Here is a 27,132-nt window from a genome sequence, read left to right as displayed (position 1 = left end):
TAAAAAAAACCTTGTGTGTGTAGTTTTTCTTCATACATAAAAATGGAAAAAAATTGCATTTTGATTGCACAAGTACTGCACAGCTACAATGATTAACATATTACTAATTATGTTCCAGTTGCTTCCATTCCATCTTCCACTTTCCATTTCTCCTGTACCCTCTTTTCTCTCCTTCCTCCCTTCCCCCTCCCTCCCTTCCTGCCTTTCTTCCTTCCTTCCTTCTTTCCTCCCTCTCTACCCGCACCCCCTTTCTCTCCCTCCCTCCTTCACTCTTTCTTTCTCTTTTGCTGGTGTTTATTAAAGCAAATCCCAGACATCATATCATTTAACTCATTTCCTATAGAATTTCCTGGAGGCAGGGCCACAAGAGAATGTAGACTGAGGAAATGATCCCTTATGACTGTGTTATTCACCAAAATATGGAATTTGTGTTACTGAGATAAGGAAAAATATAGAATTTCCAAAACCTCCACATAATACTCCAGATGGTAGAGATTTTATTTTCTACCTCCATGTCTTCCCCTAGAGTCTTTGCGGGGGGTCTCTGAGAGCTTTTTAATCTTCCTTTACTATTAAAGTAATAACAAAATAACAGAAAAATTTGGATGTTTATAAACCTAAAAAGAAATACACATTCCTATTCACAAAGAGCATTCTAAGGACATCACTTTTGCTGTTAGAATTTGTCAGTTTAAGTTCAAGGAGCTCTCCTATGACAAAGAACCAAACACTGCCCCCCACCAACCCTGTGGGCATGCCCCCTGAGCTGATTGTTGTAATGGTTTAAAGGCACCTGGATCACCTGGATAAGAAAGCACCTGGATAAGAAAGCATGGCACACAATTGCTCTAATGTCCACACACATTGGATCTACGGAGTATCAAGTAATTCGAAGGTTTAGTTATTTTCCACTGGTAAGATCCAACTAGATTCGAGTAAAATGCCCTCTAAATAAGTCAAGTAGACAGGGGCTTTGATGGAGGAATTAATTATAGTTGGTGTCTTAAAGAAAAGAATCCCACTGTGGCATGGAGAATGTAATTAATGGGAGGTAAGCGCCAACAAATCACTCCTTAAAATATTAATGCTATCAAAGAACAGCTGGATAATGAGAGAAACTTGACCCTTGGGGGACTAGCAAATGTTGCTGGTGCAGAACTTTTTGCAGTTGTGATGAAATGGAATTCCTTTAAATTTAACAAAAAATAATATAAAGAGGTGTGGTACTGGGAAAGTTATTAGCAGTAAACATGGCTTTGTAGTTTTATCATCTTATTATGATCACTAGAGCTCACTTTTGCTGTGGTTGGAAATGACCTTTTCCCTTAATTGCTCAGGATATATTCAATCCAAACAACACTCCTTAAAAACAACTTAAAAAAAATTTAAGTCTGGCAAGAACATTTTTTTTTACAAATAAAAACATAGAACCCAAGAAATTTTTTGCAAAAACATTTTTTCCGTATGCTTAAGTTAAGAAAAACTGTACCATTGTTTGTTTGTAGATAAAAGCCAGAACATACTTTGGTTTTACTTAATAGCTTATTATTGTCCCTAGCAATATCTATTTCTAAGAGAATAAGAACGCTAAATATTTAGACAAGAAATCTAAATATTACTTGCCATTTGAAATGTTGAGCATTATTTTTACGTTTTCATAACTAAATGCTAATCCCAATATTTAAAAGAAGAAGTCAGAAGTAATTCTTTGCTTGGAATACACTTTATTTCAGATTTAAAAAGAGAAACCGTTTTATTCAGAGTTTAAAAAAACAAAACAAAACAAAACTCTGAACCGACCGGGGACCATGGGGAAGCTGCGGGTGTGGTAAATGCTTTTGATCGCACACTTTTTATTGCTGGTGCACAGCAAACTTTTGTCTCTTTTGTTTCACTCAACTTGCCAACATCTAAATCAGTGACACGGGCATTCAGAGTGTTTGACAAATAGGTTGAGATACGGGGAACATATTCACACACACACCAGTAAACGATGAGAGGAAGTTCAGGATGCAGTAAAAATAAATGCCCGAGTTTAGCCTGGGTTTCACATAACACCGGTTTCAGAAGGCACTTACGCCGATAAAGGAGCAGTGCCCCTGAAAATAGCACACAGGGGACACATCATTTAAATAAATGTGTTTCTTTGCCCGAACAGAAGTTCAGATCGGCTCAATTATCATTAATTTTGTTCTTTTATTTCCTTTGTGGGCGTGAACGAAGTCGTGCTCTTTGAGGGTTTTCGAGCTGCCCCCGGCTGGTGGAGGTGACCGGCGATTCCTCACCCGGCAGCCCGAAGGTTGGGGGGCCGGGGGGGGGGCGCGGAGCGCCTGTGTGTGTCTGTCAGCGAAAACGTGCCATTCCTCCTAGAAGTGGAAACTTTCAGGTGGAAAACTACGTGCAAAGGTTGCCGGCCCCTTAAAATCATAGTTCTGAACCTTTAGAACAGGTGTCCCAGGATCGAGTCCGGAATTGTGCAACAGGCGACACAAGATCCGACAGACCTCGGTCGTCGCGCCCCCTTTTTATTACATCCAGGCCAAGTACTGGCGCCTCTCTTCCCCCCATCCCCGCGCGCCCTCGCGCGGGGATGGCCGCAGAAATTCGGCAGCCCTCGCCCTCGCTCGGCGGGGATCCCTGGGCGGTGCGGGGGTCACGGTGTGTAGGGGGAGGGCTTGCTCCCCGCAGGTCTGGAGTCCAGTCCTGGGAGAGCGAGCGTGGTGGGCGGGGGTTGGGGGTGGAGGGGGTGTCCCGGGATGGCGGAGGGGGGCGCGCGAACCCGAGAGCCTCGGGGGCCCGCAGCTCGCACGGCGCCCGCGGTGATTAGCTCCAGCGACGCGACCCAGGAGGGCGGACTCTTTCTTAACCCTCGCTGTCTCCCCCTCCCTCTTCCTTTTTAAAGGACGCCTTGCAGGCAGAGCTGTCAGCAGCCCCGAGGCCGTTTGTACTTGGCCGCGGCCAGGCCGACTCCTGTTCCGGTGACAGACAGGGGCGGGGGTGGAGGGGCCGCGGGTCCTGGGCGCCTGCACGCGGGGATCTCAAATTCTTCCTCCTTCGAGCTCCACTAGGGACCCGGCGACGGCCACGAGGAGGGGCGCTGGGCCGGCGCGGGGGTCGCCAGCCCGGGACGCGATGGCTCCCTTGAGGAGTGAAGTGGGAGGCGGCCGAGGGTTCGGCGCGCCCTTCGCGCCCGCGGCAGTATGAGACCCGCAAAGGGCGGCAGTAGCAGCCCCAGCAGCAGCCTCCGCCGGAGCCTCCCGCGGGCCCCCGCCCTCTCGCCCCCGCGCACCATGCAGACCCCCGGCCTGCCGAGCCCGCGGCGCAGCCGCTGCCGCCTCCCCGGCCCCCGCTAGCCCGCGCCAAGGGGGGGCCCTCGGCCGCCGGGGGGCCAGCCGCCCGAGCCGCGCCCCGGGAGAGGCGGCACCGCTGCCTCCCAGCCCTTCGCTCTCCCGCTGCGTCCCCTCCCGGCCGCCCCGGGCGCCCAGCGGCGATGGGGGCGCTGCTGGCGCTCTGGCTCCTCCTGGGCTGGCTGCGCTGGAGCCCGGCGGGTGCTCAGCAGTCGGGAGAATACTGCCACGGCTGGGTGGACGTGCAGGGCAACTACCACGAGGGCTTCCAGTGCCCGGAAGACTTCGACACGCTGGACGCCACCATCTGCTGCGGCTCCTGCGCGCTGCGCTACTGCTGCGCCGCGGCCGACGCCAGGCTGGAGCAGGGAAGCTGCACCAACGACCGCGGCGAGCTGGAGCACCCCGGCATCACCGCGCGTAAGTGCCGGCCCTTGGCCCCCGCCGGACGCCCGCGGCCCGTGCGTGTCAGCCCGCGTGCGCTCCAGGCGGTCCTGGCTCCGCGCACCCGCGGTGCGGCCAGGTGGGGGCATCGAGGCGGAGCGGGTGGTCGCGTTTCGGGTCAGGCGCCCTAATTCCTTTGCAGTCCCGATTCCCTCCGCACGCGGTCTCCGCGGGTCGGCCCCAGGAAAGTTTGCAAGGGACAGCGAGGACCGCAGGGCTTGCACCCGGTGGCACTGGGCGAGACAGCTGGAGCTCCCGGGAGCGCGGGAGGTGAGGGGAAGAGCTACGGGGACAGCGCCAGGTCGGGTTGCGGTTTTTCCCCGGGCGGTGGGGACACCCCACTGCGAACCCCGGTCACTCCAGGAGTTTCGGGATTGCCGGCGGCCAGAGACCGCAACTCGTGGGGAGCGCATCCGCAGCCCCACGGGGCCAACGAACCTGATCCACGTTCACCCCTTCCCCCCTTTTTGGTGGATCTTTGGTAGCGTTCCTAAGCCTCTGCCTCGTTCTCCCGACTTCCTTTCATTTGTTTGCATCGAATTACCCTCTCTGGCCCACCCCCTATTGTCACGCCTTTCAGAAATGCCCAGGTCCTCGAGGTGGCGATTTAGAAACCAGGGTCGCAGGGGCTGCCCGCCCCCTATTCTCAGGTCGGAAAACATGGGTCAAATTTCCGCTCACTTCAGAGCGGGGTAAATCATGACCCCAGCGGAGGAACTTTACACCTTAGAAAGAAAGAAAGAAAGAAAGAAAAAGAAAGAAAGAAAGAAAAGAAAAAAAAAAGGAAAGAGAAAAGAAATAGAAGAGAAGAAAAAAAGCTTTCCACCCGAATGGGAACGTCAGGGAAACCCGTTAGCGCTTGAGGCGATGGTTTTTATGGCCGGGAAACCAGGGGAACAGGCGGAGCTAAGAGCGGGTGACACCCCAGAACTCCACAGCGGAGGTCTAGAGCGGTGAAGAGAAGGTCCCCAGGAAAGAGAATTAATGGTGCCCAGAGACCCCCTCTGCCCCCAGCGCCACCCGCCAAGAGAGTAATAACCCAGAGGAAAGGGGAGCTTGCTCTGCCTTAGAGCTCCATTCTTTTCTCTGGGCATTTGAGCGTCAAAACTCCCAATCTGGTGGGTTGGAGAAGTGGTTTCTGGAGAAAACATGCTCGGGGAAGGCAGGGAACGCGAAGCGGCCCTCGCCTGTTAAAAAAATGATACTGACTTCCCCTTGGCTTACTCCACTCATCCTCGGGGACACGGTTGCTCTGTGGAGTGTGTCAACGCACAGTCTGCAGTGGGGATACCTTCCTGAGCCTCCCGGGATCCTCTTTGTTGCGGGGGGGGGGGGCAGCAGGAAAGGGGGCCATCTCTGCACTCACTGAGGTGGGATCCACCGAACTCAGGAACCTTGGCTTGTGGCTCTGCCCCTTGCCAGCTGTGTAACTTGGGCAAGTTACTTAACTGTTCTGGGCCTCCTTTCAACTCTCACATGGGCATATTCTCAGAGGAGTTGGATTGTGGATTGAGTGAGTGTCTGAATGCTTAGCACCGGGCCGCCGGCCAACTAAGTGGTTAGTCAGTGGCTTTCCCCTGGCCTACTAAACATGGCGGAGGGGATGGGAGACGGAAGAGCTTAGGCCTAAGAACCCACAGAACCTCCGGGTTGATGGTCACCTGTCAGTCACTGCTCGTGTGTCTTTGGGAGGGTCAAAACCAAGCATGTTTCCACATCTGGAAAACAGAGCTTACCATGTCCTCCTTACAAGAGTCTCCACGGACTTGATTAAGATAATTCATAAGACAGAGTCAGGCACACACACAGTAAGGCCTTTGTCAGTGCAGGTTTTCTTTCTTTTGCTTCAGCCCTGGAGGTTGCATCCAGAGGTGGCTCTATCAGACAGGGGAGACACCGGGAGTGTCCCCAGGGAGTTGGGGCTCAGGGGTGGGAAATTTGATGTCTGCCTTGCACAGAGAGAAGGAAATGGATCTGCTCTGAGGGGTGCTCTTTCAGAAAGCCACCAACACTAAGAACTGTCTCATGATCTAAGGTTCGGCCTGACCTTCCCAGAGGTTGGGGGGGGGGGGCGGAGGTGAGGGGCAGAGGTGTGGCAGCCGGAGTGGGCATCCCAAATCCTTTCTGGGAAGAAGTATCCAGAGATGATACAATTCCCCATGCAATCACAGACACAGTTAATGGGAGCCAACTACAGATTTCTTTACACCATTCTTTCCTTAGTTTCATAATGGGGGTCTCACTTACAGGCTCAGTTCTTTGCTTAGATTGGAGATTCTTGGAAGGGAGAAGAATTTGCAGCCTCAGAGATGGGTCAGCGCCCTAAGAGCCCCACTGTGATAAAACTACCAAAAACCTGGATTTAAACCCAGAGTCCTGGTAACCAAACAACTCACCCTTCCCCTCCCTCCAGCGCTTGAATGGGAGGGTAGATTCTGTTCCTTCTGATTTCCAGATGTGCAATGTAACGGCTAATTGCTAACAGAGGCTCCAGTATCAGCTTGCTTCCTCCCCGCTAGGAGCGAGAACATTCTGCCATCTCACTCCCCACTTCAGAGATTACCAGTAACAAGCTCGAGAGCCTGGGCTGACAAGGGCGGCCACACCGAGCCGCTTACCTCCCACCCATGAGCTGCCTGGAGTCTGGGAGACTCTTGTCCAAACACCTGTGTCTGTCTGCTTTTACCTTTTAGAGCCCGTCTACGTTCCCTTCCTCATCGTTGGCTCCATCTTCATCGCCTTCATCATCCTGGGCTCCCTGGTGGCTGTTTATTGCTGCACCTGCTTGAGACCCAAGGAGCCCTCACAGCAGCCAATCCGCTTCTCCCTCCGCAGCTACCAGACAGAGACCCTGCCCATGATCTTGACCTCCACAAGCCTCAGGGCACCTTCCAGGCAGTCCAGCACGGCCACCAGCTCTAGCTCCACGGGGGGCTCTATCCGCAGATTCTCCTTTGCCAGAGCAGAGCCAGGCTGCCTGGTGCCGTCACCGCCGCCCCCTTACACCACAGGCCACCCAATCCACCTGACGCAGCCGTCCGGTTTCCTGGTGTCACCCCAATACTTCACCTACCCGCTCCAGCAGGAGCCCCCGCTGCCCGGGAAGAGCTGTCCGGACTTCAGTTCCAGCTGACAAGCCACAGAGATAAATCCAGCCAGCAGGACAACCGGGAAGACAGGTGGAGGGTTGTCACCATGGCCACAAGGTCTTCTGGGGGAATTTCCCTTGAACCCAGCAATGCACCGGAGGAATGTGCTAGGAAAATACAGCGCCTTCCTAGTCCTACGCTTCCCGGCTCCGATCACAGGATGGGTGTGTTACAGAATTGCTTTCTGGCTTGCAAATCATGGTGATTATTACGTTTCAGTTTGCGCTACTTTTATTCAAAATAGGGAACTGCTCGACTTTAAAGTTGCAAATTGGCTGAAGATGTGTTACTGGACAGCTCAGCTATACTGTTTAGAAAAGCCCTATGTGTTCTTTTTTTCAACCTAAGTTGTTTAGTGAGTCATAATACACATCTATACATCAACAAGCAAAGAAAAACACCTGATGGTAATTATTGAAAGTTCTTTTAAAAAAAAAAATTAACAAATCAGCAACCTGAGGGGACAGTTGAACAACCTATTTATGATTCGGGGATCAACCTAACCATGAATAACATTAGCATTGTGAGAAAAGTTACTTTTTAAATTAATAACTAAATTTTGTTTAAAATATAAGCTTTTTTTTTTTCGGAATACAAGATTTCCATAATCGCACAAGGAGTTTAAAGTTTTAAATATTTACCAGGAAATTCATTGTAACACAGATCTTATGTAAAAGCATTTCCCCCACCCACCTGAGGGAATATTTATTGCAGACTTTTTGTTCAGCAACATTTAGTGTTTAAATGAAAGTTGGACAGTTGAGTCTTAAAACCTTTATTTGTAAAATGAGTTATGTACAAATGTAAAGATTTGTAACTTAATGTATTTACCACATTGACGGTACTAATTATTTAGTAGTCACACTGAAATTTTTTATGTTAATAACTGTGGAGTTCAGAGCCCAGCTGTTGGTCACAATCACCTAAAGTTGTGTATCTTAAGTGCCGCTGAATTCCATGTCTGATGATGACCCGTTTGGGCATATATCCTGCTGGGTTAGACTAAATAAAATACTTTATGTTTTTGTGAAACCCATTTGAAATTTTAGATCAAAGTGCTTCATTTTATCTTCTTAATGATACTCTCTGCTATTCAATAAAAGGAAATGTATTTACTTAGCACTTCATATTTTGAAATTTAAAAAAAAAATCCAATACTGGTTTTGAATTTCATTCAGAAGCTTTTTTCTGTATCAAGGTTTGTGAAAAGCAGGGAGGGAATTGAAATTTTATAGATTTAAACATTGGAACATTTCTACTAAGAGTCTGGATTTCTGGCTTCTTGGGACATTCAGAAGATGGGGCACAGAGGTTCCTGGGCTGCCCTGGGGTCAGGCTGGCCCTTTTTAGACCAGGAGCTTGCCATTCACCAGCCTCCTGCCTGGTCTCCCCAATCTGCCCCAGTTGCCTCAATTTTGTAACATACCTGGCCCCTGTGGGTATTGTTTGGGAACCCAGGTTTAAAGTAATTTGTGCTACCACCTGTCACCCTCAAGAGCTCTTTTCATTTTCATTTTGTTTTTTAAATACAACCTACATTTATTTATTTAATTTGTATTTTAAGTAAGCTCCAAATCCCAATGTGGGGCTTGAAGTCAGGACCCCGAGATTAAGAGTCACATGCTCTACCAACTGAGCCAGCCAGGCGTCCCTCAATAGTCTTTTTAAAATAAGGCTACTTAGAGGTAGAATTCTGATCGAAGGAGACTGGTCATGTGTCCTTGTCACTTTGCATTCTAGCTGAGGAGCAAGTCTGAAGATAACTGCGCCTTTGCCAGTCTGATGGCAGAGGAGCTCTGACTTCAAGTCCTGTTTTCCCCGATGGCTAAAACAGTGACTTCAGATAGCCCACACTCACCAAGATAAGTAAGCGATGAAACCAAGAAAGGGAGGGAGAGAGGAGAGAAGGGCAAGAGGAAAGCTTCACAGGAGAAGGATACACATTTCTGAGCTTTCTCGAAGCACGCTCCCATGTCATTAGACTGGTTTTAGTCGTGTTTGTTATGTACTTCTCCTTTGATATTTTTAAGGTTAATCTCTACTGGACTCTTACAAGCCAAATACTATTCTAAATACATATTTTTAAAGATCTATTTATTTGTTTTAGAGAATGAGAGAACATGGTGGGGAGGGACAGAGGGAGAGGGAGAGTCTTAAGCAGACTCTGTGGGGCTGAGTGCGGAGCTCCATCTCAAGACCCTGAGATCATGACCTGAGCTGAAAACAAGAATTGGACGCTTAACTGACTGCATCACGCAGGCGTCCAAAACTACTGTAAATATTTACATGCACTGACTCATTTTCTCTCCCAAACAACTGCAAACAGGGAGGTGTTTCAATTCCTATCTTACAGACTTGGAGGAATGAAGTAACTTGCCCAAGGCCTCATAGCTTGTCAGTACTGGAGCCGTGTGCAAAACTAGATGCCAACAGCGAGGGGACACCTGCCTTGAGGTTTTGACCTTTCTGTGCATGAAATCCAGTGTGTAGTAAAGCACGAAGCCTAGTTCCTCTCTCTACAGCAGTGATTGTCAACTCTGTTGGGCTCAGTGAGATCTCCTTAGAACAAATACTTTGTGCCATCCCTTTAGTCTTAAATGAAATTTATGGGTAATATTACCTCCTACAGATATGATTTTAAAAAATCAATGCAATAGCTTAATGGTAAATAGAAAGGAGAAAGAAAAGGAAAATAATTTATTTCAAAATGTCACAGCTCCAATAGACCTAATAAAGGTCTCAGATTTGAACCTCTAAGCAGAATCACCGAGATGTGACAGCTCCAAACCCAGACCGATACAGGTTTGCTAGACTGGCAGCCCAACCATCCTAATTGCATGGCGGCCATTAATGTGATTTTTCCCCCAAACAAAGTAAGGTTTGATCTCCTTTTAGTTTTCACAGTAGTTATAAATCTGGAAGATTCCATGCATATTAAGCATTGCAAAAGATACTTTATATGTAAATGGGATTAGGTGTTTTCCACCTGAAGGAAAGGTGGACAGTTTCAAAGTCATGGTGATGGCCATCAAGCCTTTGTTGGGTGGACCATCCTATGCATTGTCGGATTCCTTTTAAAACTGAGTCCCAACCACTGAATACCCACGGCACATCAGCCTCCTAGCCCAGCCACTGTGGTGCCATAGATGGGCGCACACCGTTTCACAGTGTCCTCTAGAGGGCAGAGCTGCTTCCACTGAAAACCATCTTGTTGGTCAGATTTCTCTAGTGCCCGTACTTTTATTTGCCATCCCTTTGGGAAGCGGTTCCATTAGGCAAAATAATGCTAAGGAATTCAGAATGTTCATATCTGCAACCCCCCTTCCTTAGCCAGGTGCTCCAAGCAGTCGAGTTAGCGGGCAATAAGTTGTTCAAAATTAGGGAGATGTTGTGTCCTCCTTGTAACATGGCACTCAGTGACACGGAATCAAATCGTAGCCCCACCCACTTGTTGACTTAGAGCGCATGTCTTTGGACGTCTCTGTGAAGATGTGTAGTTCGTAATACTTACAAACCCGGGGTAATTAGGTCATCCTGCTGATTGCCAGAAACTGTCCTCTCGGCAAGCATTTATTAAACACCACCTAAGGAGGCAACGTGCTAGGGGTTGGGAGTATGAAGATGAACAAAATGCAGGTCTGTTTCAAAAAGCCTCTATGTCCATGGTCTCCGACATGGCTTCCAGTCCCAGTGATGAGGGGGTTACAGATGCTTTGTGAGAGAAGTGCAGTATCTTTCCTGCTTTCCAGGAGCTCAGTCCTGTAGGGGAAAATGAACCTGCGGACCAACTCTTAGAATTCCTTCTGGTAAGTGCAATGACAGGGGACATAAGGGCTGCCCTGTAACACATCACTCATCTGCAGGGTTGTGTTGGACCCGAAATTGGACCCGAGCCTCCGGATGAATGGGATGTGAGTGAGAAAGATGGTGTAGATGAGGAAGAGACCAGTGCTGGGAATGAGGGGAAGACCGTATTAAGCAAAATAAAGAATGGGTGTAATGGTCCAGATGCACCCACCAGCATAAATAAACAAGGAACAATCTGGAAACTAGACAAAGAATTCAAAATAGTGAGGGTGGAGAGATGGGCAGGGTCCGTCTCCGAGATCTTGAAAACCATGGTGGTGGGAATACATCAAATGCAAGGAAGCACCTTGAAGGCTTCCGAGAGGGAAAGCAACTTGATCACATCTCCATTTTAGAAAGTTTAGAGAGCAAGGGTCATGTCAAATCACCTGAAATTTCCAAAGAGAGGCTTGCCGCAGCTTGCCAAGACACCAAAATATGGGCAGAAATTTGGCTGATTAATGCTTTATGACTTTTGCAAAGAATTTGAGTCCTACTATCCTAAAATCACAATTATTTTGAAGAACAGAAGTTCTACACTTTGAAAGGTACTTATGCAAAAGACAGCTGCCATTTACTGAGGACCCTGTGTGGCTTTATAAATCGTAACATTTAATCTCCACAAGCCTGAAGTAGGTTGTCATCCCGCCTGTTTTGCAGATGAAGAAGTCAAGGCAGAAAGGTTAAATGCTGTGCCCAAGGCCAGACACTAATAGCAAGATTCAAACCCCGGCAGGCTGTTTTGAAATTCTACATTCTTTATGACATATAACTTACTATATGCTCGCTCCCCCCGTACCTCTCCCCCCAAATGTAATTTCTAGAATTTCTAGAAGGCCTAATTTTCTCAGGAAAAAACCAGCCAAGCTACTTTTCAGAAAATCTTCTGGGGAAAAAGTGACTAATATTGTACATATCCTATGGATAGAGGGGATTGTAACAGTCAGGAGAGTTTGTGCTACAATATGAAATGCAGAATAATATAAAGTCTGAATAGAAATATTAGATGACTAATGTTTTCCCCTTTGCACATGAGAAACTCAGGAGCGCAAGTGACCTAGCAGGATTTCGGAGTCATAGCCTCTGGTTTAGTTTTCTGGCTCTGTCGCTTATTATAAGCTGAGTGACTCTGGGCCACTTTCTTACCTTCACTGTGTCTTAGTTTCCTCATTTGTAAAATGGAGATATTAATGGCACCTTATTGCTTAGGGTTGTCTTGAGAAATAAGTTAGAGTCACTGTCTCCAATCACTCAGATTCTCGTGGAGAGGGAGCTGTGTCGTAAGTTAAGAATAAATAATAGAAAGCAGATCATCTACCCTAGAACAGAAACAAAAGGCTAAGTACCCGGGGAGGGCAGAAGTAACTGTTGATATTGGAATGCGGGAAACAGGGAAAATGGCCCATGGTTTGATGGAATGAGTCCATGAAAATCCATGGCCCCCTTTGATACCCGGCCAACTTCCCCTTGTTGCCAGGAGTAGAGAGCTCTCCCACCCCAAGGGGTATTCATGACCTGTACATTTATTATCTGCTTTAGAAAAACGTATTTAGGGGCACCTGGGTGGCTCAGTGGGTTAAGCCTCTGCCTTCAGCTCAGGTCATGATCCCAGGGTCCTGGGATCCCAGGGTCCTGCTCAGCGGGGAGCCTGCTTCCTCCTCTCTCTTTGCCTGCCTCTCTGCCTACTTATGATCTCTGTCTGTCAAATAAATAAATAAAATCTTAAAAAAAAACGTATTTAATAAATTTGCCTTAGAATGATTATTCATTTTAAGCCAACACTTTTAATTGTCCAAATGGGTAGATTGGTCCCTTTTATTTTCTCCACCTATTTACTTATTCCTGTTATTATTATTAGTTACATCATGTAGTGGAGAATTTGCCAGATCGACTTAAATCCATAAGCAATTTTCTAAAATGAGATAAACGAAAAGGTTCCTGAAAGTATATACAATTACAATTAGGAATTTGATTCATTTCATTGGGTTGGGATCAACTGACCTCTGCATAACCTAAAAAACTTCTTTGGTATATGTTCAGGGAAAACAAGAATTTAAAGATGTATTCAACTGTTAAGGGAACAAACTGTTGACACATTTCGATATGTATATGGCTATTGCAAAGGTGCAATTAAACTTTAGTTACCATTACAATGAGGCTGACAAAAGATTCTTTTTTTTTTTTTTTTAAGATTTTATTCATTTATTTGACAGAGAGAGACCACAGTAGGCAGAGAGGCAGGCAGAGAGAGAGGAAGGGAAACAGGCCCCTGCTGAGCAGAGAGCCCGATGCGGGACTCGATCCCAGGACCCTGAGATCATGACCTGAGCCGAAGGTAGCGGCTTAACCCACTGAGCCACCCAGGCACCCCCTGACAAAAGATTCTTATTTGAAATGCTAGATACATGGTTCTCATTTGAAATACAAACAATGGGAAAACATAATCCAATAATTTTTACTAGCCCATTAGTAAAATTATCCAGGTTAGGAAGATCTTTCCTCATTAAAAGGCATGGCTCTGTGTTGCCAAAATAGAAGCTGAGGTTAGAGACGCAATAGGCATAAAAAACTGAATGTGCAATGGGGTTGACGTCCTGAATTTGTGAGAATGCATTTCAAGTGTGCTGCTCCCTTCAGCATTTTGGTAAGATTAGAAACATCTGAAGCCCGGGCGTCAGTAATAAGGGGGAGTGGAGATGAATGTGCAAGTCCTTGGATGTAATCCCCCAGGTAACTCTTCTGGACACCTGGTTCACTGTGGTTTTGCCTGGGAGACCCACACCCAATCAGCGTCCCTGGAAAAGACTGTGGGAAAGGATATGGGGCCGCAGACAGCGAGGCACACGCTGCCGCTCGCTCGCAAGGAAAGCCAGCGGCTTCTCAAACTGCTCGCCCAGTGCCGCCTCCCTCACAACTAATCCCATTCTGGCAGCTTCAGTTGCTTCTCTTTTGCCAAATAATGCTTAGTTTTGACGAGACCATTAGCCTCATTTCCAAAGTTTCTCGTGCTTTTGGCTCACACGACAATTTTAATATAAATTTTTTTGATTGCTTCCTTCAAATGGTTACTGGCTACACTTGTCCACTTTCTCAAGAACTTAAAATTTGGTGGGTTTGGAAAACTTAGGAAAACCATCCAATGGGAAAGGAGGGAGCCAGGAATTAGCTGTTGATTTTCTGGCTGATTTAAATATGTCATGAGGCTTTTCTGATTGAAGAATCAAAATACAGGAATTTTACTTAAAAAAAAAAAATTGGGGGGGTGGGAATTAATTAACCATGCCTGTCACCAAACTAGACTCCAGGAAGGGCTATGTTCTACATTATGGGGGAGGTCAGCAAAATGTTAAAATGCTATGAAGTGGATACAGCTTCTTAGACTATAATTATAGTGGCTTTGAAGGTTTCATAAAGCAACTTAGTTTCTAAAACCAGCAATTAAAACTGCAACAATTTCTTTATGTAATGGTACAGTTTATTTCATTTTTAACAACGAGAGGACAAAATGTTTAAAATTTGCAGTTGAAAACATGCACATTCACAAAAGGCCAATGACACATAACACTGCAGAGAACTGAATATTACTCAACTTTAATAACTATTTATAAAACAGTGCATTGAACATCGAGATCAACAAACCTGAGAAAACTATAATCACAGATTCAACACTGTCCACTCATGCAGCTTCACGATTTCGACAGCAGTTTCAGCGAGAATGGAGTTTCATGGAGCTGAAAATACTATTTTATCTTTAATGCAAACTTCAATTTTTTCCATAGTAGCTGCCTTCTGAGGCTGCATTTTTTTTTGAACTTAATAAACTTGAAAATGTGAAAAATGAAGCTTGAAGTAGCTAAACAAACGACAGACAGTATTTACTGCATTTATGGCTTCTAGTCTAGAACCATGAAACACAAAAATATTTATTTTTTAATATTCTGCTCACGTTTTTGCAAGAGCAGATTTACGTATGGAAAGTTGCTGTTCATTCAAAGTAAGCATGTATGAAATCTAGCTCTTTTTCCTACTTACAGGAGATTTATTTGCTGAGAAGTTTTGCGAGCTTTATTAAGAAAAGTTCTTAGAGGCAAGCTAAACAAAAGTTGCAATTAAATTTGTTCAAATTTGTTTGTAAAATAATTTACTTATTTAAAAAAAAAAGTGATGCAGAGAGCCAATTAATTTGTCCACCGAATATTAAATTCCAGGTAGGCCATGATAGGATTTTAGAAGGCAGAAATAAACATCAAGATTTACAGCAGTAGCCATGCATTGGCCTAGGCCACTTTAAATATTAATTCATGCAAACCATAAACCTATCAGAAACACAGCTGCTTTCATACAGAAAATAAATCAAGGCGAAAAATGGAAAACATTTATTTCCTTTCCTTCAAAGTTTAAGTTACATTCCATTTTAACAGCCACTGAAGGTTAATTAAAATGCAGCAAAGTATAACAGAGTCTCACAAGTGACTTCAGTTATTTTAATGCGAGAAAAATCAGATTATGATCTCTTAGAGAAGGGTTATAGAAATGTTCATCATTAAAAAGCATTTATTAGGCACCGAGCTGCATGGTATTACATGAATTTACAAAAAGAATTCCACAGATCCGGTCCACGTGATGTGAATGGGGTGGGTGTTTTCTCAATAAATTTTATAAATGGTTATTTATAAGATTATATATAGACTTATTTGATAAAATAAGTTTTAGAACCAAGAACTGTCATAGGGAAACTGCACAAAAATATACACTGATGATCATTTAGCATGGTAATAATTAGGACATTGTTACAAATAATTTAAAAACTACAAATGTACAATCTATTACTTTTAGACTAGCATTCATTTCCTGAAAGAACGTTTCAAATGACAAGTTATCAGTGATGTACAGTGCACACAATGCAGAACAGATTATCATGTGAGGTTCATATTTGTTATTTAGAATGCTAAACTGCAAAATTAAAATGTAAAACGTAAAAAAAAAATGTAAAACGTAATAATCAGAATAAGTGATGATTTCTGGAATTCACTTTCCCCCTGAACATTAAGAGGAATTACTGACTCCGTTCAATGACTATATAATTCATGTAAATGAATAATATTATTGAATAAGAATACACGTTCACCTGACTTGATTAGAAAAAGGTTTTCCATTAACTTTGCAACACTGTTGAATCAGGCTCACGTCGGACACCGAATGGGGTGTAGGAGAGTAGGCAGCACATAGATCATTTTAAATTTGCTACATTCCTGAGAAACACCCTTCTCCTGCTAACAATTTCTGCCAAATAGCATCTTTCTGGGTGTGAGCCACCAGTATATTTTTATATGTATATAGAAAACATTTAGAAATTTCATGCTCAATATTACTGTGTACGATTCAACATTAAAGAAGCAACTCCCAGCTTTTCAATGTTAAATGAATGAGGATTTTTCTGCTGTAAGTAGTATTTTCTGAATTGTAAACATTGTAAAACTAGACGGTGTTAGCATTTGCCAAAGTCCCTATAAGGGGCTTTTGAATTGAAGAGTATGTGTCCTTTATTTCAGAAAATACAGTTAAAAGTCACTTCAGCTGTTTTAATCTTGGTAAAACTGTTACATTCCTCCCCCTCTTTGGAAGGTTAAAAATTCAGAGGGTTTTCTCTAACACTATAAAATCACTGCGACTGCAAGGGTGTGTTTTAAGTTTTACCAAGGAGGTCACTCCCTGCTGCCCAGCATCCTCTCTCACCCAAGAAGCAAAGGAATTGAATTAATAATTAAAAAATAGGACTACGGGACAAGAAAGACTTAACTTAGCCATATTTCAGACCACGGTCTCATACATGAATTAACCATGGGTATTCTACTCACGTTGAAGAGCTCCATAGAAACAATCCATGTTTTAAGATAAATATAAAACTTTTTATTATTATTATTTTTTTTAAGCCAGAAGATTCTGTTCTATTATAGTCATCATATTTTGGCATTGAAATTTGGGAGAAGGATGCCGCTGATGAGGTGGAGGCCAAGGGAAGCATCTCTTGTCTGTAACCTCGATAAAGTGTTTCTCCAGAGGGATGGACCTCATTCTTGTGATTTATGTGGTTTGATCCAGACTATCACCATGGGGAGGCCCAGGAAAGTCGCTCCGAACATCCCTTCAGTAGACAAAAATCTGCGACTTCTGAGTTTTGAAGACGGTCTTAGACCCTTACACCTGTGGTCTTTCTAGGTGTTTCGATTCACAATTTTCTTAACCTGAACCCCAGATGGGAACGGTCTAGGAAGTGAACTGTGTCAACTCCTTGCGCCCTTTAGAATTATGTATGTTATAACCTCTCTCCTTTCTAGAAAATGGGGGAGGCACACTTGTATCTAAATAACTAAAAATACAGAGAAGGAAATGACATATCACCTAATTTTAAATCTAGATGAAGAAAAATGGTAAAAAACATGTGGAAATTTTCAACTTAAGCAGTGACTTGGAAAATCACCTCTCCTTGCATTTCTAGTTGACTTTTTTTTTAAAAAAAGAGTAAGTTCTACCTATTTTGCTGGTAAGTCCACATAAAGGCAAACAGGCTTCTGAATAAAAGGCAAAAAGTTTGCTTCAATCTCTGAAGTGTATCTGAAAACTAGAATTCCTTTTTTTTTTTTTTAAACGAAAGCATCATTTTAAAAAGAGCATAGAAAACTGGTTGTGGTTTTTAAACAGCCCCTTCACCATTGATTGTTGGTAGCAAAACAGGCATTTTTCAGGAGATGACTTGGAAATGCTAAAAAAAAATTAAACTGAACATACATTTAAAAACATAGTAACAAAATCTACTTGTAATGAAGAGTGTCTCTGATCATAAAGTTATAGGCTTGAGTAAAATAGCTGTTTTTAAAAGGGGAATATGTACTACTTATTTGTCCCAATTAGCAGTGTGTGACTAATTTGGGGGAGCTCTTGACAAGCAAGCTGTGAAGTAATTCTCAGGTTTAAGTACAGGGCGGTTACCAGAACACAGGGTGTGCTATGTACGGCAGTGGGCATCTCTAGCAGGAACTGGTAGAAAGAACCCAAACACAGGACAAAAGCCGAGCCTATGTACATTACAAAAGCCCATGCATTTATCCGACAGTGGTATTCCAAACATCTCCACAGAAGCACTGGGGAGCTCACATAAATATCTAAGCATAGTTTTCTTGAGAGAGAAAACATTAAGATAAAATGATAGCACTCAATCTTCTGCAGAAGCCAGATTTTTAGAAAAATCTAAATGATGAGGACGAGGACCCCTCATCAGAAATGACAGAGACATACATACGGTTTAAAAATCAGTATCATAATGACAGAGTCACATAGCCACATGTGCCTTCCAACGTGAACAAGTAAACAAGACAAACAACAAAGAAGCATTTGTAAGGCCAAAGGTGCAACACCACGGGTTTTAGTAGCAAATGCCTTGAAATACTCATTTTTGCAAATCACACTTATATTTGAAAAGTCAAGCATGCAGCTCTTACAGCAGAACTGGAGGTAAACTTTCTCTTAAATTTCTGGGCAAATGGCTACTGAATGATAAATACACTTACTGAACGTCTTTGGCAAACATTTCTCGAGACAATTTTTGACACAAACACTTGTTAATGTCTTGTTTAGAAATTTTGCTCAGGAAGGTGAGTCAGTTTCTTAGAGAAGAGTGCTGGCTTTTTTTTTTTTTTTTCCCCCAGCATATTTGAAATCTAAGTCTGGATATCAAGAGTCCCTATAAATTATTACCACTTTAGAGTCTTCTCGTGGTTGGTCACCTTGTGGTACAGCCAATAAATCCCCTTAGTGACAGCCCCAGAGTAGCGGCATGAGAGTACTGACCGAGTCTCAGTTTAAGAAAGCATTCTGGCAAGATACAAGGTCATTTTCAATTTCTGCTTACAAAGACTTAGCAAATACTTTAAAAAATCTGAAAGAGATGGTGTTCCAGTAGAGTTGCACAGTGCTTATGTCTAATATACACGAATCTGACGGTCGATCAACGAGATGAGCTCAGATCCACTTTCGCCTTCCGGGACCAGACTGGAATTGGTCAGCCGGTCCGGTAAGACCCGGGAACTCCCCTTTCGAGTCCCAGTAGCCCCCGCCTCGCCGCGCCTGTCCCATTACCACTCCTCAGGTCTCTGCTTTGTGGTGTCGTAGGCTCGAATCACCTCAGACTGTGACACGATTCCGTTCTCATCTTGTGAGAAAGCATACCCGTCTGCAAGTTACAGATGAAACAGAAAGGATCATGGTCAGGTCACTGGAAATCTGTGATTCGGAGTGCAAAGGACTCATTTTCTAACTTAGGGCCCCTCGATGGCCCTCCTGCCTTCAAAAGCAGGCGTGAAGACACTTTTTTTTTAATGTCTGGAAAAGATGCCGATTCAACGGCACCACGAAGAGTGCACTGACCGCAGGCTGCCAGCTGACGTTCTCTGAACTCTGCCTCCGATGAATGAGCAGGTGCTCTCAAACCGCCCCACCACCCCCGCATCTCAAATCTAAGCCTTCCACTTTTTGCTTCCTGGCATTTGTGGGGGGGAGAGGGGTGTCTAGTCTAGCAGGCACATATACTTCCATCCGGACCAGAGGCACGAGACGGAAGAATAAAAGTGAGAAGGAGGCAGAGATAAACACCCCCACTGCCTGTACTGGAAAAGTCTTCGTCCTTGGGATAACACTGTCCTTGGCTCTTTGTGTCTACAGATAAATTCGTTCATGCCCCAGCATGGCTGGGGACAAGCAACGACCCCCACAGGGGTCACATCTTTAGAAAAGCCCTCTTGAAGCATAAAAGGCAAAAGCATTAAACATGAGTATATATAAATGAAAATAAATTACATGTGGAAACAACATGAAACAAAAGATATATTACTAACACAAATACATTTACCACAGGGCTTTATATATTATATTCTTTTTTAGATCCTTGAAATGTTAAGAGGGCCTGATACCTAATAATTTCTTACAACTCAAAATATTCATAAATATTTTTGAAGGGGGGGAAATATATGTTTCACAGTGCTGTCCGAAAACTGAAAAAAACCCTTGCAAAGTTATTCAAGTCAAAAAAATAACAATACAGAGGGAGCTTTTAAGAGTTAAGATTTATTTCACTAGCTCTTTTTAAGATTTAAGGAAGCAAGGGGCATGTGGAAATATTATTTCTTCGAGTGAAAGCAGCAAGATTTGAAAATGCTTTGTCTTGTCTGCTGTAAGTGAGATGGCTGTGGTCAAAGGTTTCTCTGAACACCAGTTATTTATGTAATGGGTCACAAAGAAGCAAAACGGGTAAAAGGTATTAAGTTTAAATAGTTAAATATTCCTGCAGTCAAAATGCAGCTCTCGTAAATGCTAGGCAGAACGGCAGAGAATTTATTTACGAATCCGAACTCAGATACTTACGGAGCAGATTTTGTTGTAATGATTCTGACCGGTACAAGTTCACATGGTTCTTCTTAAAGACGTTCTTGAGTAGTTGTGCCCTTTCCGTGAGGCTGCCGAGCAGGTGCAAATGTGTGAAATGAATTATCAACTCGGCAGAGACCCCACCGTGCCCACAGGACCACCAGAGTGAGTTCGACTTAAACAAAAGATTGCTTGAGAAGTCTGGAGTCTAGGGTTTCTTTTTACCCCACTTTCTCAGAGGGCAAATGAGATTTAAAGTAGTTAGATGCTCTCAAGGCCAGTTTTTCCCATAGCTAAGGAGAGTTTTGTTCCCAATAATCCAGCCCAAAGATTTCCCCACCCACCCCCAGTTATCTTGAAGTCAAATGGGGATACAGACCCTGTACAATATGGTTAACAAGAAATACAAAGTCGGCCGTCAGGGTTATTAACTTCTAAAATCCTGGTTGACTTACTGAGTGCAGTCTAAGCACAGTATTTTTGGAATCACAGAAATTATTACCATAGATTTTCTTCCTACTATGCACATATTCTTGTGTAAAATAATAACTTTTTAGTTATGTAAAGAAATCCTCACAATTACACAAAAAAGAAATTTCATAGACTTTTTCACTAGAAAAGTTCCATTACCACTCCAATATGGTATGAAATGTGTTCCTTAATGTCATTAAAAAAAAAAAAAAAAAAAGAAACCAAAACCCTATTTCCAGAAAATACTAGGTAAAATGATATGGAAAAATATTTATTTTTCAATAGACATTTAGAATAATCTCCACAGAAACAAATCCATGTACTTAATTATGTAACTTCTAAAAGCACACTGCAGGAAATAATGCATCTGTTTTTTTCCACTGCACGTAGAATGATGTCTCCCACAGTAGGAAGCCAATTATTTGTCAAATAAATGAATTCAAGCAGTAATTGTGAAATGCACTTTAAACATCCCCAGTCTTCCCAATCATGCCATTTCTCTAGTGGTTGATTTCTAGAACTTTGCTTTGATATCAAAGAACATAATAAGCATAAAGAGCTACTAAGTAACCCACATGTGTTACAGCAAATGTTTATGCAATTTTGTTTTAATCACTGGAATGGACTCAGTTGAAAAATTTCCTTCTTGTGTTTTTCCCACTGCAAAAGTTTTAGTTAAATTGTTCTAAGTTATGTCAGTTCTGTATTTTGCCAAATTTTTTGAAATCCTGAAATGGAACCATTTTTATCATATACAAGTAATAAAAATAAAAGGATCCTCTGCAGAAGGAACTCGGAATTACACAAACATTCAGGCTTTTGCTGAAGTAAAATATTTAGAAATGTTGACATTTCTACTTATCTTCGACACATATTTTTTAAAGTCTAGGGATGTTAACGGGTGTTTAGTAGACATAGTTCATTGTCACTGAGAATTAGCTACGTTAAGGCAACAAAAGCTAATTAATCTAAAACTCCAGTGGTTTTGCAAATAGTCGTAAACCTTGTTTTTGCCAGTGAAATAAACAGATACGGGGAGTGAGAAGAGACCATTTTTAGAGACACTTTTCTTGCTCTATTCCTAAAATGATCTAACATTGCAGACCTGGGGACCCCAAGGAACTCTAAAATCTGTAACTGCTTTGAGGAAATCGGCAGCTTTAGCAGCAGGTGGTCTGATTTTGTTAGCAGAGCATTGGGACGGGGTGCTGGGAAGTCTCTGGTGTGTACGATGGAAACGACCACAGACATCTAGAGGATGGCAATGTATCATTATGTAGCTTCTTCTTCCCCAGATACATTTTCCAGGTTTCAGGCTGGCCTTGCTACATGCATAATACTTTAATATTATAGCATTCAATGTTAAGAAGGAGGATGTGAGAATTTTATCTTTCATATTATGAAACTTACATGTATAAGATAATGCAGGTCTGTTTTGTAATGGTTCATATGAGGCTATCCTTTTATTCAGCTGTTACATCTAGGTCATGTCTAGTGTTCAAAAAAAAAAAGCAATAAGAAAGCTTCTTTCTTGGGAAAGGAACGCAGTACTGGGGACAGAGAAAGGGCTTTGGAGTCTTAACTGTAATTCTGAGTCTGTTACTTATTAGCTGGGTCGCCTTAGGCAAACCTTTCTTGGTCCTCTCACATCCACAGGAGAAGGAAAACCCCTAACCACCCCCACCCCCCCTTCCCCTGCCAATGGTGGGATTCAGGGAATTGTATGGCTTCTACCATAGTGACTGACACTTAGGAAGGAAGCACTCAATGAATGCTAGTCCTTCCTGTCTTTACCCCTCCCCCAGCTCGCAAGGAATTGATCATATAAAAAAATCAACGAGAACAGAGATCATCCCAAAACAGGAGATAACTTTGTGAGGATTCTTTCTGATACCTTGGCTTAGAGTCAACATCAGCTCCACACATGATGTCTTTTGCTGTGTATGAGTTTTAATTTACAATGCCCCACTCCATTCCCTGGTAGGAAAACTACTAGGTTTCTGTTGTTTTTTTTTTTCCCTTGAGCTATGCTGAACCTCTTGCTTTAGTGTTCATAGGGCAGAGTCCCTCCTATGAAATAGAAATGCCATTCACAGGAGGGTGCTTAATAAATAATAAGTGATGATGATTGTATTTCTCTAGCCTTATCCTACCTTTTGGGAACTGCTCATCATTTCAGAATTACATAGTTCTAGGTCCTTGATATTTATAGGTACTGCTGTTACTCTCAAGTCACATTACATAGTATATTGGGAACATGTTAACCTTAATAGACATGTTAGAAGTTCAGTTATTCTTGAATAGCTTAACATAGGGACAAGAAGGAAAAGACTTTAAAGAACCTTCTCATTAAAACTCCACCATAATCACGACTCTTAGTCAGTAGTGTTAATTTTGTGCGGACTTTCATTTACATACCAAGCTGTGCAAGGTCTAAATTTGTTCAATGCTGTAATGAAAGTACCACTTAAATACTGTTACCTTATTTCCAAACCCACTAAAATGTTTCAACTTAGATATTTTGGTAGCAGTAAAGTATTGTAATGTTTTAAAATAATAATTTTATTAATTATTTAATTAAATTAATACTTTAAAATAATGAATTTTAATGTTTTAAAAATAATAATTCTATTTAGAAATACTAAATATAGGTAAAAACCCATTTACTGTCCTAGAACATATTGTCTGAAGGCATTTTCAGTTATTTTTGAAGAGTGGTAAATTTGCAATTGTTTTGATGTTGGGTTGGCTATTCTGGTGGAGTCATTAAAATAGATCTACAGAAAGTAAGGGCAAAGTTCTATTTAGTAATGGCTGCTGAAGTTTTGCTGGCATATGTCTACAGTGATATATAAAAAATTATGACTCTCTTCCTATTTGCCTATCTGTAAAATGCAGTGTTTCCCAAGCTCATGAAAGACATCCATAGGTAACTGTCTTGTCTCCCATGAGCCCAGTGTCTACAATTCCTTATTTTAAAGCATTAGGTTTTTGAATTCACTTTTGTTTTTGCTATTGTTTTGTTTTAGAAAAGGTAAGATATTATAATTTATAGATGTAATGCCCCCGCAATGAGATCCAAGAGGACTATATTCCAAAAAATTTGTATTTCTGCTATAAAGTGTATGTTTACATTATAGAAAATATAAACACTATGAATGCCTTTATATTTATAGAACAAATGGTTTAGGTTTTTCCCCTAGCAAATGTTTGCTATAAACCTATGGGAAAACAAAATTGAATCTCAAAAGTTGTTTTTTTTTTTTTCATTTTAAAATTGTAGATGTTATGCTCCCTAGTATTGGAGGCTATCCACAAAAACAGGGTTTCATACCATATGAGGTGTTTTCTTTTTTTTTTTTTAAATTTAAATTCCATTAGCCAACATATAGTACATCATTAGTTTCAGATGTAGTTTTCAACAATTCATCAGTTGCCTATACACCCAATGCTGTGATGTGATGAGCACTGGGTGTTATATAAGTTGTTTTCTTAGCCAAAAATAGTAAGCCATCGCTACACAAAGATCAGAAGTAAGGCTTGCATTTATTGTCCCAATATTTAGACTTAAACTGATTTCTATCATAACCCAAGGTTCAAAAAGCAATATACTGTACTTAGGTGATGAAATATATTCCCCTCCCCCCACAATTTCAGTGTAAAATTGGAATAAATGTATCTAATTCACTGGATAATATGGTGAGTGATATACTATTTCTAAGACTTTTAACCAAAATGTTGCAGTTTTGCACATCAGTAAACATGAGAAATAAATGGTTGTAAATGCTCGTCTGGACATAGTGCTTACAAGTCCGAATTTCTCTGACACAGTGCTCAGAGGAGATTGAAAAAAATGGGGGATGATCAATTTACAAGACTGCATTGTTCTATCTATGATGAAGTAAACCAGTGTTACTCTGGACATGACTCATTTGGGAAGTGTAACCTATATAATTCTATGCTCTTATGTATCGTATTTTTATTTAACTATGGGTCAGTCATCTCTTGACCACCCACTATTCAGCCACTCATTCATTCATTCATTCCACAGTTCATTCTCTGGACCCTTTAATCACCCATTTGACAAATATTTATCCAGTGCTACTGTGTTCCTGGGTTTGTGCTAGGTGTTGGGTTGCGGGTAAGACAAAAAAGGAGGCCTCTCCTTCAAGGCGCTCACATCTAGTATGATGTGTTTGTTTATAAACACATCATAATACAATGCAGTAAGTATGATTATAGAAGCATAAAGAGCTCAGATAGCAGAACGGGAATTAATGTTATCTCAGAAAAGGTAAGGTGATGCACCTGAGTTGAGGTTTGAAAACTAGGAACTGGACTGCCCCTTCTATGGGGGGAGGGTGTGGATATCAGCTTCTTGACAAGGGAACAGCATGTGCAAAGACTGGAAGGCAGAAAATAACACGGTATTTTGGAACTAAAATAAGTCTGATATCACTTGACTACACAGAAATCACAATTACTTCCTCTTTGAAAATATAGATAAGATTAGCTACCTTTTTTGAAATTTTACATCAATCTCATTCTCCAAGTCTCCTAAAATAATCCTGTAAGTGAGGTGCCTGGCTGGCTCAACTGGTAGAGCATGCGACTCTTGATCTTGGGGTTGTGAGTTCGAGCCCCATGCTGGGTATAGAGATTACTTAAAAATAAAGTCTTGGGGGCACCTGGGTGGCTCAGTGGGTTGAGCCTCTGCCTTCGGCTCGGGTCATGATCCCAGGGTCCTGGGATCGAGCCCCACGTCGGGCTCTCTGCTCCACGGGGAGCCTGTTTCCTCCTCTCTCTCTGTCGGCCTCTCTGCCTACTACTTGTGATCTCTGTCAAATAAATAAATTAAAAAAAAAAAGATTAAAAAAAAAAAAAAAAGTCTTGAAGGAAAACAATCCTGGCAGTAAAACCAATCTGACAATTCCCAACTGCTCTAGGATGTCACTGTTTCGCATGAAGACTTTTCCAATGAGTTGCTGTTTTTCTTCCTTTACAGATCCCTTCTCTTCCCTCCCCCTCCGGCCATCATCCAGCAGGAAGGCACTGTGGTCACCATTCTTCTGGTTGTGGATGGGCAGCAACAGCAACATGGGGTAAGTGTTATACCACGGGTTTTCATCTGTGGCCTTAAGCTAAGAGCTAACGCATTTCTGAGTTCTTGAGAAAAGCTGAACAGCTATTTCAGGCAAATAAGGCAACAGCAGGAAATTTGTCTGATTCACTTGCTATGGAAAAGCTGGTCATTTATGGTGGAATCCACTATATTCCTTTCAGGCTCTCTCTCTCTCTCTATCTTTTTAAGTAATCTCTATACCCAAATGGAATTCGAACTCACAACCTGGAGATCAAGAGCTGCATGTTCTACCTACTGAGACAACCAGGGGCCATTCTCATTCAATCATTCATTTATTGTTATTTTTTAAAATATTACTGTATCTATTTTTTTAAATTGACATCTACTGTATTATTTGTTTCAAGGGTAAAGGTCTATGATTCATCAGTCTTACACAATTCACAGCATTCCCCATATCACATACCCTCCCCAATGTCCATCACCCAGTCACCCCACACTTCCCACCCCACTCTGCTCCAGCAACCCTCAGCTTGTTTCCTGCGATTAAGAGTCTCTTATGATTTGTCCCCCTCTCTGGTTTCGTCTTGTTTCATTTATCTCTCCCTTTCCCTATGATTCTCTGTCTTGTTTCTCAAATTCCTCATATAAGTGAGATCATATGATACCTGTCTTTCTCTGATTGACTTATTTTGTTTAGCATCATACCCTCTAGTTCCATCCACGTCATTGCAAATGGCAAGATTTCATTTTTTGATGGCTGCATAATATTCCAGTGTGTGTGTGTCTGTGTGTGTGTGTACCACATCTTCCTTATTCATTCATCTGTTGATGGACATCTAGGCTCTTTACATAGTTTGGCTATTGTGGACATGGCTGCTATAAACATTGGGGTGCACATGCCCTTTTAGATCACTACATTTGTATCTTTAGGGTAAATACCCAGTAGTGCGATTGCTGGTCATAGGGTAGCTCTATTTTCAACTTTTTGAGGACCCTCCATACTGTTTTCCAGAGTGTTTATTCATTTATTTTTTTAAGATTTATTTATTTTAGAGCTAGGAGTGAGAGTAGGAGGAGGGGACTCCCCCCTAAGCAGGGAGCCCTGATGCTGGGCTTGATTCCATGACCTTGAGATCATGACCTGAGCCAAAATCAAGAGTCAGATGCTTAATCAACTGAGCCACCCAGGTGCCCCTCTTTTTTTTTTAAATTGGTGGGGAATACCTTCATCACAGAATTATTGAATCTTTAGGACCAAGAGGTCACTACACCACAACCTCAGTGTGGGTTTAGGAATCACTGAAGTCACCTATAATATACGAAAAACCAGGAGAGCTAAACATCACATGCGGGGCCTAACTAAGGTTTATGA

At 42.6% G+C, this 27,132-nt stretch overlaps 2 protein-coding genes across 5 annotated transcripts in view; one reads left to right on the top strand and one right to left on the bottom strand.

Moving 5' to 3' along the window:
* The first annotated feature begins 3,490 nt into the window (after positions 1-3,490).
* Positions 3,491-8,055, top strand: SHISA3 (shisa family member 3). Its single transcript, XM_044224031.1, has 2 exons — positions 3,491-3,767; positions 6,485-8,055. The coding sequence occupies exons 1-2, from the start codon at positions 3,491-3,493 to the stop codon at positions 6,922-6,924; spliced, it is 717 nt and encodes a 238-aa protein (XP_044079966.1). The 3' UTR covers positions 6,925-8,055.
* Positions 8,056-14,243: 6,188 nt separating this feature from the next.
* ATP8A1 (ATPase phospholipid transporting 8A1) overlaps positions 14,244-27,132 on the bottom strand; it is a 231,171-nt gene continuing 218,282 nt past the window's right edge. For all 4 annotated transcript variants that reach the window (XM_044224040.1, XM_044224041.1, XM_044224043.1 and 1 more), the window contains 2 exons: positions 20,204-20,295; positions 14,244-19,016 (listed from right to left, as the gene is read on the bottom strand). In XM_044224040.1, coding sequence (XP_044079975.1) covers positions 18,919-19,016; positions 20,204-20,295 — 190 coding nt within the window. In that variant the 3' untranslated portion in view covers positions 14,244-18,918. The remainder of the gene's footprint in view (positions 19,017-20,203; positions 20,296-27,132) is intronic.

This window comes from Neovison vison, chromosome 11 (genome assembly GCF_020171115.1).
Source record: "Neovison vison isolate M4711 chromosome 11, ASM_NN_V1, whole genome shotgun sequence".
In the NCBI taxonomy this organism is placed as follows: domain Eukaryota; kingdom Metazoa; phylum Chordata; class Mammalia; order Carnivora; family Mustelidae; genus Neogale; species Neogale vison.
This window is presented reverse-complemented; position numbering and strand designations above follow the sequence as displayed.

Excerpts from the sequence above, each read along its gene's own strand:
- SHISA3 (XM_044224031.1), top strand. The coding sequence starts at position 3,491 with ATGGGGGCGCTGCTGGCGCTCTGGCTCCTCCTGGGCTGGCTGCGCTGG. Across the intron at positions 3,768-6,484 it reads GCACCCCGGCATCACCGCGC|AGCCCGTCTACGTTCCCTTC; the intron begins GTAAGTGCCGGC and ends TTTACCTTTTAG.